The sequence below is a fragment of the Passer montanus genome, unplaced genomic scaffold (genome assembly GCF_014805655.1).
Source record: "Passer montanus isolate IOZ18808 unplaced genomic scaffold, ASM1480565v1 scaffold73, whole genome shotgun sequence".
Taxonomy (NCBI): Eukaryota; Metazoa; Chordata; class Aves; order Passeriformes; family Passeridae; genus Passer; species Passer montanus.
Genome location: NW_024372481.1, coordinates 2,281,814 through 2,292,727, shown reverse-complemented (window position 1 = coordinate 2,292,727; position 10,914 = coordinate 2,281,814). Strand labels below are relative to the sequence as shown.

The 10,914-nt window shown below is 45.5% G+C and overlaps 2 protein-coding genes across 3 annotated transcripts in view; both read left to right on the top strand.

Moving 5' to 3' along the window:
* The window catches only part of ZBTB26 (zinc finger and BTB domain containing 26), an 8,478-nt gene extending 1,078 nt beyond the window's left edge, over window positions 1-7,400 (top strand). The window contains exons 2-3 of one of the 2 annotated variants that reach the window (XM_039730675.1): window positions 33-95; window positions 1,938-7,400. In XM_039730675.1, the coding sequence (XP_039586609.1) occupies window positions 1,948-3,264 (1,317 nt within the window). In that variant the 5' untranslated portion in view covers window positions 33-95; window positions 1,938-1,947 and the 3' untranslated portion in view covers window positions 3,265-7,400. Of the gene's footprint in view, window positions 1-13; window positions 96-1,937 lie in introns of those variants that run through there. The other variant, XM_039730674.1, reaches the window with a different exon arrangement.
* Window positions 7,401-7,471: 71 nt separating this feature from the next.
* ZBTB6 (zinc finger and BTB domain containing 6) lies at window positions 7,472-10,707 on the top strand. Its single transcript, XM_039730676.1, has one exon. It carries the CDS (start codon window positions 7,659-7,661, stop codon window positions 8,952-8,954), a length of 1,296 nt encoding a protein of 431 aa, XP_039586610.1. The 5' UTR covers window positions 7,472-7,658; the 3' UTR covers window positions 8,955-10,707.
* The last annotated feature ends 207 nt before the right edge of the window (window positions 10,708-10,914 follow it).

Sequence of the window (10,914 nt, the reverse complement as noted above, 5' to 3'; positions counted from 1 at the left end):
TTGTAAGACGGCGGGTCTCCTCCCCTCTCTAGGTCCGTAGCCGGAGGCAGGAGCGGCCGCGGGTGCCAGCGCGGGGACGCGGCCCGACGCTACAGGTACCTGCCCCTTCCCCCTCCCGCCCGCGGGCCGGGCCTGGCGCGGACAGCGGCTCCCCGCTCTCGCAAAGGGCACCGCGCGTACATTGTTGCGGGATGCTGCGCGAGCTCCCGGCCGAGCTGTGCTGGCATATTCTTCTCCCGGAGCCCGGGAAGCAGATGTGAGGGGCCGGGGCCATCCGCGGTCGGTAAAGGCCGAGGAAGCACGTGCTTCCAGCGGGGAGCCCTGCGCGTCCCACGGGGGCTTGCCTTGGTCTGCCCCCCTCCCCAGATAGCGGGCCTGGGATTCATTTAATGCTCTGTTCTCTTGGAGAGCAGTGGGAGTTGAAACTGAACGTGTGCTAAGTCACAACTTTTCGATACACAGTTTCTCGTGATGTGGCTCTCGTAGTCTGCCAGAGACGGGCTGAATGGCTGGAATAGCTGTGGTTGACAGCACGGTATAACTTTAGCAAGGGTGTTTTGGCTGCATTCATATTGTATGAGCTTCCAAGGTGGAAAAACAGACTGACAACTGCACTTCCCTCATCACTGTCCAGAGAAAGCACAAAAGAACCAGTTTTATAATGTGTAAAATTCACTGAAGATATATCAGGATGGTCTGTTGCTATCGTTTATATTTGCCAAAGGCTGTTGCCTCTTAAAATTAAACTTCTGGCCCTAGAAAGGGGTCAGTCAGGCAGCGCTGAAGGTGACTGAGAGACTGGGTTCTGCAGATTCAGCAGAACCAGTTGTATTGCAGAACGATGCCCCCCCTGCTTCCAAACTTTCCCTGGTCCCTGGCTTTTGAAGTCTTCTGAAATCCTCCTCTAATTTTTGCATGCCATACACTGGAAGATACGCTTGATGGGTGTGATCAATGAGGAGGTCGTGTCTCCAAATGTTATATGAGCTGCAAACTGAAAAAGCCCTGATTATTGACAGATGCTTCCAAAAATATTCTTTGAATAGTTGTCTTGTGTGGGCACAATGCCATTCTTGTGTGTACACTCAGCTGACACTTCATGCCCCAAGAGAGCAGCATCTGCTTTTATCTATAGACTTCAAAGCTTCCTTTCGAGCTTTATGTGGTGTTTGTAATAGTTGGGAGTGTAAGTTTTGCTTTGTTTTGTAATTTTATCTAACCAAATCTTGCATCATTTAGTCTCCTGTTGTTTCTTCACTTCCTGCAATCCTAGTGCTTTGGCAGGATTGTGTGAACAGTATTTCATCCAGAATCAGTGTAGTCTTATAAATTCTTAAAGCAACTGTTGAAAGACAAAAGAACGTACTTGGTTTCTGGAAGATCCACTGTTCTTCATTCTAAGTCCCATCAAAACAAGAACAAACTTCCTAGAGAAGTGGTCTTCCAAGTAACAAGACTAGACACAAGGCTTCCTTTACCCCGCAGGTATTCAAAACAGGGAGCCTAGTGGAGGCCATTGTGAAGATTTTTTTCTGTAACCTTAGGAAAAGCCAAAACAACACACAATAAACCAACTCCTGCAGAAAGACAATCTAGTGTGTTCAAGCCAGTGCTGCAAAACCCAAAGCTTGCTAAAAAATACATTTCCCCTTTACATCCTAACACTTTAGGATACTGCTTCAGGATAATTTTTGTCATAGCACCTCCACTTAATATTCAGGCTTCATTACATTAGAAAAAGGTACAAGTTATTGTGATGTGAGATGTAAACTTGAATTTGTTCTTACTTGTAATGGACTTCAATGTGTACCTAGAATAAAAAACAGAATGGCTGATAAACACCCACGTTATGTTATTAATTTAAATCTTTCTAACCTAGCTTTTAGAAAACAAAAAGTACTCATTGTTTGGTTTTTTTCTCTGCTGCTTTTCCTTAGGTGTGCCAAAATGTCAGAAAGATCAGATATTCTTCATTTCAAGTTTGACAACTATGGAGATTCAATGTTACAGAAAATGAACAAACTGAGGGAAGAAAACAAGTTTTGTGATGTCGTGGTCCATATAGATGATGTTGAAGTTCACGGGCATAAAATTGTCTTTGCTGCTGGCTCTCCTTTTTTAAGAGATCAGTTCTTACTGAACGATTCCAGAGATGTAAAAATCTCCATCCTGCAGAGTTCAGAAGTGGGGAGGCAGCTGCTTCTCTCTTGCTACAGTGGCACTCTGGAGTTCCCTGAAATGGAGCTGGTGAACTACCTGACCGCTGCGAGCTTTCTGCAGATGAGCCACATCGTGGAGCGGTGCACTCAGGCCCTGTGGAAGTTCATCAAACCCAAGCAGCCGCTGGAGAGCAAAGAGTGCGAGCAGCAAAGCGACTCTTCTGAGCTGAAGGAACACCAGGGAGACGATGACTCTCTGCAGCAAGACTCGCCTTGTATTCAGCCTTCAGAAGACAGCATGGACATGGAGGATAGCGACATTCAGATCATCAAGGTGGAGTCCATTGGGGAGGTAACAGAAGTGAGGAATAAGAAGGATCAGAATCAGTTTATTTCTTCTGAACAAACTGCACTGCATTCCTCAGAGCCTCAACACTTTCTTATCAACTCCACTGTTGAGAACAGAGCAAGTGAAATAGAGCAAAACCACCTCCACAACTATGCCCTTTCTTACGCCGGTAGCGATAACATCATTCTGGCCTCTAAAGATATGTTTGGGCCTAACAACCGAGGGATAGACAAAGGCCTCCAGTGGCACCATCAGTGTCCAAAGTGCACAAGAGTATTTCGGCATCTGGAAAACTATGCTAACCACTTAAAGATGCATAAACTATTTATGTGTCTGCTCTGCGGTAAGACGTTCACTCAGAAGGGCAATCTCCACCGGCACATGAGAGTGCACGCAGGCATCAAACCATTCCAATGTAAGATCTGTGGGAAAACGTTCTCTCAGAAATGTTCCTTACAGGACCACCTCAACCTGCACAGTGGGGACAAGCCCCACAAGTGTAACTACTGTGACATGGTCTTTGCGCATAAGCCCGTTCTGAGGAAACACCTCAAACAGCTGCACGGTAAAAACAGCTTTGACAATGCCAATGAAAGAAACGTGCAAGACATAACGGTGGACTTTGATTCATTCACGTGTAGCGCTGCTACAGACAGTAAGGTCTGTCAGCAGGCTGATGCCAGCCAGGTACTGGATGCAGGGAAGCTGCCTCAGGCTGTGCTCGGTTTAAGAAACGATAGTACCTGCGTCAATTAAGCAATTAAAACTCGTCCTGTGTAGGGATCGTGACTGAGAAGAGCAAACCATTGGTTTGGCTTCTTCCCTGAACTAGTGGTGTGCCCTGAAAGGCTACGGATGGTTGGATTGCAAAACCTGGCAGGTCTTCAGCCATCGCTCTTAGTCTTACTTGATATTTTCTGTGAATAGCAATCCTCCTTCAGGTTTCTGTCTATGTCTCTACTGTGGATTAAGGGGTTAATTGTTTCATTTCTCTCTGGTTAGGAGATTCAAGACTAACACCTTTTGAAAGACTGTTGCTGTGAGCTGCAAGTAAACCATCTGCTGTGCAGTTAGAGGCCTCTCTCTGTCTGGGCAGATGGAGGAAAGCAAAGAGGACAAGTGTGTGAGATAACCCAATATTTTTTTTAAAAAGCACTGGATAACTGAAAACACTCCATATACTCGAATTTAAACTTACCTCTTAAAATTACCTTTCTCTGATCTTACCCCTAGACTCCTGCAGTTGAAATGAAGTATTTTTGTGTCACTTTTTTGCCCTTTCTAAACCTATTACAAGAAACTTCTGCTGCCAATCAATGCTCTCTTAAAAACTCTCAGGGTTTTTAACCTCAACATGCATTATGAAAAGATGAAACCCTAAATGATTTGGCAGGGTTAGCTGATCATTTCATAGAGCTGTTCAAACTGAGGATAAATTGCAGCTCTGGAATGTGAGAGGCTGGTGCCTGGAGTGCAAATGTGACCTGTTCTTACGCTGGCATAGCTGGGATTTTTAAAGGGCACTTGCCAGTGCATGTACTGAGACAAGCTAAACACTTCAAAGCTAAAAGTTATCCTCCATCTTCTGTAAGTTTTGCATCACAAACCACAACAGCTGTTGGGTTTAGAGCAAAGCTGGAATGGAGAAATACTGCTTTTTGACACTGTGAAAAGAATCTTTTTAAAGCTGCAATGTGTAACAACTCCACGATTTTTTTTTGCTTTTTTCCCCCCCTTAGTTCTTGTATATCTCTCCTTGATGTCTAATAAGGGCCACGTGTCACTTAACTTTAAACAAAAATACCTGCTATAAGAACTTAACATAAAGTTTTTTGATTTCTTGAGCTTTTTTGAAGTGACCATTAGTGTTTTACAGATCCTAGGATGAGGTATAGGTAGCACAATTTCTATAGGTTACTATATCAGCTATTGACTGTACTCAGCAATACCTCTTGTATACCGCCTTAAACATCAAATGTAGCGGGAATGGCATGTTAATTGGGATTCTGGGATTATACCATACTGCTTCTCAAAAGTGCTGTGGAATTATCCACATCCCAGTCAGGCTGAAAGAAGCTTGATTTATCTGAGGCACACCATTCCCAGTAGAACAGCACTGTTAGGACTGAAGTGTAGCATAGACTAATAATCAAATGGCTGATCCTCGGCAGAGAACTGCTGTTTGTGTTTGGAATTAGGATTTCTTCCAGTGCAGCTCTTTTCCACAAGGTTTGCCGTGAGGCTGAGATTATGCTTCCTACCTAAACATAGTGTTGGTGTGTTTGAATGAGGGGTGGGGGTGAAAGGCTGCTATTGTATCGTTAAAAACGTTAAACAGGTATGACCAAAGGTGTGTAGAGCAAAAAGTGTTGTGTATGTCATTATCAAAAGTTGGTCTTGCTCTTTGGTTCTGTGTGTGTAGAAGTCAGGATTTCCTTACACAGATATTACACTGATGGACGTTAAAACGTGTTAATGTTGCAGAACGTTTTCAGAAATCCACATACTTTGAAGCAGAAAAAGAAGGTGATTCTGTGAATCAGTTTTTGCAATTGAGTTCTTGAACTACTGCACTTGACTGTTACACGAACTCTTACATGGACAGCTATGAAGTAAGCAAAGGAAATTACATCAGGGCATTCATCTTTCAAGTTGTAGCAAATATATTTAGGCCTAAAGTCTAACTATTTGAGACTTTTTAAATTATTGTTCAGGTTGCTGGGGTAGAAGATAGGTTTGCATGGGAAGAACTGTTTTCCTCTTGAAGCCACCCACTTTCAGAGTTGTTTTGAACTAAATTCGACCGTGACAGTTGCATCTGACACTTGCATTCTGTCTTCAGGCAAAATCTTCTGTATTGTTCAAACATTTTGATACTCTATTATTCACTAAATGGAAATAAGTTATAGTGCTATGTCAAAATGAAGATAGACGTGGAGAACAAGAGCTTGCAGAGCCAGGTCAACGTGTTGTAAGGTACTAGTGAACAATCCAAGGCAATATGAATATGGACACAAAAAAGAAAATGGTCTTCTGCCACAGAAAGGAATACAACTGCACAAATGCTAGAAAACGTGGCAGCAAAATGGACAGTATTGAAAGTTTTGTCTATCTGGAAAGTTTTGGTTTTTGTGAAATTATGAAGCTGTAATGTTACTGTAAGGAGAATACAGCTTGTTGAAGTAGCTGTGGGTGACTTGAAGCTGATACGAAGAGACAAGGGTTTTCCTAAGAAACGAAAGAAATCATTTGGTCAAGATGCATAGGTGTTCAGTCCACCCTGTGCTGTGGTGATTTGGACGTCTGAGAAGGCCAAGACTGCTGGGCTGCTCAGTTAAAGGCTGCTGTGGTCGTTTGGCAAGAGCACGGCATAAATACATAGGAAAAAAGAGAAATGCAGACAACTTTCTTCAGTGAAAATGGACACATCGGCTGGATGAAAAGTGACTTACTAATGTCTGCTTTTGGCCTGGCAAAAGCGTGCAGACCAAAAGATTTATGCAGGAGATGGCTGCGTGACTCCAGAAACACCGGAGCTCTGAGGGCAATGCGCCGATGCAAAGTGCACTGGTGGTAGAGTTCATCTAGCATTTGCCCCTGTATGGAAAGACAAGTGAAGAGTATAGAAGAGGTAATAGAAAAGAAAAATCTGGCTAATGCTGCTTCTCTGAATTACAGATTAAAATGGAGTGAGAATTATGATAAATGGAATATGCAGAGGCAGCTGAATTATAGAATAAGATGAACTGAATTGTCCATGTATGTAAAATGTTGTCTTCATTGCAATGTCCCGAGTAGTGAAAGATTAGATCCGTTGGTTGTTGCTACTGATGCTGCATATTCAGATGAGGACTATGGCAGTTATCATAATCTGTGTGTTACTGTGTAGAATACCATTTGCTGGTAAGTGGATAGTCTCACAATGTGCTGTACAACTTCCTACATATCCTAAAAATAACTGAAGTCTATTACAAAAGTATTTTAATAACTCCTCAGTATATTAGGAATTTTTTTTAAGTTGGCATTTTATTTATTTATATTATATAGAAGAAGGAATTTTTAGAATTTAGGTTTGCCAGAGGTTTGGGCTCACCACTTCTCTGAGTGATGGTAGCTTGTGTAGCATGTGTTCCTGCAGCACATGCTGCAACTGCACAGCCTCCTGCATAGATCAGGGATGAGTCTTTCCTTAATTTATTTTTCTTTTAGAAGACATGTTTTGCAAGTTAGTAACTGATGAATTTGAAGTGTCAGTCTTTCTCTCCCCTAGCTTTTTGGCAAAACTTAGCTGCCGTTGAACTTTTGTTGAAATAACGTAGAAATTAATTGTGTGGGGCTGATTATGGTTTTGGAGTCACTGGGAGGAATAAAAGTGAGGAGGGAGAATCAAAATGTGATACAAACTGAAACTGTTGAGAGAACTCTAAAGTCACGTTAAATGTTAATTTTTATAAACAAAGAGGGGGACATAGTGGTGCCTCCCGACTTGGTAAGGGGTGAGAAGGCAGGACGGACGCCTTTCCTTTGAGATTGTATAATCGATGGACTGAGCATTAGCTACCTCTTCACTGACTGGGCAAAAGTCTTACACTACGTGTGATAACCAAAGCAGGCGGGTCGGCGGCTGCCGGGCGATGTCCCGCGGCCGTGAAGAAGCCAGCAGCTCGTCCCGGCGGCCTTCGGGGCGGCGGTTCGCCGTTCCCCCGGCGCGTCCCGGCTGATGGCGAGGAGGAGCCCCGGTAGCCGCTCCCCGGGATGCCTTATGGGGGCGGACACGTCGCTACCTCTACCGAACGGTGGGCGAGGCGCGCCCCGCTGCCGGTGCGGTTTCCCCCAGCGGCAGCCGCTGTAGCAGTGCCAAGTCTTCTAATAAACGTGCTGCTAACTCTGTCTGCCGCCGCCTCTCATTTCCACCGCGGTCACGGCGCAGCGGGGGCGGGCGGGCGGAAGGGGCGGGCGGGGAAGCTGTTCCGGGGCGCTGCGGCACCGGCGGCGGAGCGGCAGCGGCTGCGGGGAGCGGCCGGGGAGCGGGGCGGAGCGGGAGCGCGGCCGGCGGAGGGCGGCCCGGGAGCACCGGGACAGCGGGTCCTGCCGGAGGCGGGGTGGGCTGCGCCCGGTGAGACGCTGCGGCGGCGCCCGCGGGTCCCGCCATGGCGGCGGACTCGGAGGTGCTGCACTTCCAGTTCGAGCAGCAGGGCGATGCCGTGCTGCAAAAGATGAACCTCCTGCGGCAGCAGAACCTCTTCTGCGACGTGTCCATCTACATCAACGACACCGAGTTCCAGGGGCACAAGGTGATCTTCGCCGCCTGCTCCACCTTCATGCGGGATCAGTTCCTGCTCAACCAGTCCAGGCAGGTGCGGATCACCATCCTGCAGAGCGCCGAGGTGGGCAGGAAGCTGCTGCTGTCCTGCTACACGGGCGCGCTGGAAGTCAAGAAGAAGGAGCTGCTGAAGTACCTGACGGCCGCGAGTTACCTGCAGATGGTTCACATCGTGGAGAAGTGCACCGAGGCTTTGTCCAAGTACTTGGAGATCGACGCTTCCATGGAGAGCGGTACCCAGGCTGCTGAGGGGTGCCACTCCTCGGATGCTGAACTGAGGAGCGGGGATGAGGTTTTAGATAAAGATTGTGAAATCATTGAGATCTCTGAAGACAGCCCAGAGAACGAAGAATACCCTGTGAAACAGGAGGATGGTGATGGCGATGGGGATGGCCCACACCCTGCAGGGCAGAGCTTGGTGTCAGAAAGGAAGGACACAAAATCCCCAGAAATATCAACAGTCGAAATCGGGTATAAGGATGATGAAATCTGTATCTTCAGAATGGATTCCATGAGTGTGGCGAATGTAGAAAATGATCATTTTCCTCAGCCTTGCACTTCCTCTAAAACAAATCTATATTTCCCAGAAACCCAGCACTCCTTGATAAACTCTACAGTTGAAAGCAGGAATACAGAAATGCCAGGAAATCACTTTCAGGCTTTTGTTGGTGACAATCCAGAAGGAACTTCCAGTGGGGTGAATGGGTTCCAGAGCCTGGAGGATTCTGGCAGCTCATGGCGGCACCAGTGTCCAAAGTGCCCCAGGGGCTTTGTGCACCTCGAGAACTATCTCAGACATCTGAAAATGCACAAACTCTTCCTGTGCCTGCAATGTGGCAAAACATTTACGCAAAAAAAGAATCTCAACAGGCACATCCGGGGGCACATGGGGATCCGGCCCTTCCAGTGCATGGTGTGCTTGAAGACCTTCACGGCCAAGAGCACGCTCCAGGATCACCTCAACATCCACAGCGGGGACAGGCCCTACAAGTGCCACTGCTGCGACATGGACTTCAAACACAAGTCTGCTCTTAAAAAGCATTTGACTTCTGTTCATGGAAGGAGCAGCAGCGAAAAGCCAAACCTGAACACTATTACAAAAGTTAAAATAGACTATGACTGATAGCTGGGCAATTGTGGAGTCAGACTCCACAAAAAGCTCCTGGCTAGTGAAATTCTAGATGCAATTCCAGTTCCAGATCCCCATCTAAGGGAGAGAAGCATAAACAGGTGGCTGGTGATCCAAGACAGGCCTTGGAGCAGGAAACCTGCCTGCTGCATTAAGGTTGCTATTGCTGTCAGTGAAAAAAGGTGTTTCCTAGTTGAAAGTAACTGCAAAATACGGGAAATTATTTCATGCTTCTCTTCTGTTATACTGAGCATATCCTGGTCCCCCAATGATGTTTTATATTCCTTGTTTCACGGGCAGGCACTGCTGACTTTCAGACTATTACTGATACTGCAATAAGCTGAAGCCTGAGCCATGGTGTTGGTAACAACAGCTGAGGGAAGGGGGTGTTTGTATTTATCCAGCAAGTCAGTTGTTCCAATCCAGTTCCTGGATCATTCGTGGTGAAATCATCTCGTTCCTTGCCCAAACTTTACTAGATCTTCCAGAAAGAAGGTGTCTTTTCATACTCAACTCTGTGACGTTTAAGGACACACAACAAACAAAAACTAATCAAGGAACCTTTTAATTTGTCTCTTGAAAATAGAGAATTTGTAAAAGAGAAAGAAACAAACAGTATTGCCTTGCAGTTTATTTGTAACTGGACAGTCCCATGAAAAGGACTTGCTTTTAGTTTTATCAAGTTCTGAATTTTTATAAACTTCTTTCTTCTAATAGTGGGGTTTTTTCTGTCATACCAGTGTTTTGCACCTGTATTTGACAAGTTTAGTTAACTGTTTGTTGCATCATAACATCTGCCTTCATTTTTTTACAGATCTTATCTATATGCACTTGTGTGAAATTCAGCTGTGTGCTCTTGGGTAATCACATTTTCAATGCTAATTTTGAAAAACAGGCATTTCTGTCTGACTAGCAATGGCTTAGACATAGAGGTCTCATACCCTGATTCTGTGACACGGTAACACAGTCATGATGTGTGTTTGCAGAAGTGTGTTTGTGCTTTGTCAAAGGTCATTTTAGTTTCATCATGAGCATCGAGTGCCCTGTGATGCAGTCTGTGTCTTTGGCTGGTACATGTTTCTTCCACTTAATGTAATATGAATAAAGAGTAATTTCAGTTGTTAATATGAGATAATGGTACTTACAACTAGCAAAAAGCAGTAGTTCTTACTCCTGTCTGTATCACTCTTTCCTTCAAGTTTCAGAAGTGCTGTTCCAAGTTCTTGCTCCGAGTCCAGAAGTCTGGCCCAAATGCTTCAGAATCTGGCTGGCTCTAAAATCTAAGACAATAGTTTTTAATGTCAGTTCACTTTCCTTCCCTGCGCCTGTGAGTGCACCAGCCTGTTTGGGGTTTTATTGATCAGCTACGTGAGGGGTTGGGTGTGTACAATGTCTACCGTGCACACTTTCCTGTTACTGCTTGTTACAGGCATGGTCAGGTGTATGCGTGGGTACTTCCCTCATGAGCACTTCCCTGTGTGCCAGAGGGGAAGCAGACTGATCTTTTGAAGTGTATCTTCTGTGGGAGCAGGTTCCGAGTTATTTTGGTCGTGCATGTAAACATGAGAGGGAGCTGTGTTGTGTGACAGCCCACCAGCATGTTCTGTTCAGTGGCTGCAGTGTCTCAGTAAGCTTTGTGGACAAACCCTGGTCTTGTGCACATGTTCACGTCGGAGGAGTTTCCTCTCCCCTGCCCGTACATGTAACCATGTCTTGTCATAACACAATAAATGAAGTGCAAACAAGGCGTTGTGTCAGAAATACATCTCGATTTTTTTGATCACAGTTAATAATTCTGTGCATACCTTAACGGTTAGTATTTTGGCTTGCTGTGTTGAGTAAACAAGACGTAGTAAAGTAAACACGGTGTTCCAGTGGCGGTCATTTAGTAACGCGTTTTTCTGTCCTTCAGAGGGGTCTGTCTGACCCACTCGTGCCATGGATTCTTCCCCCT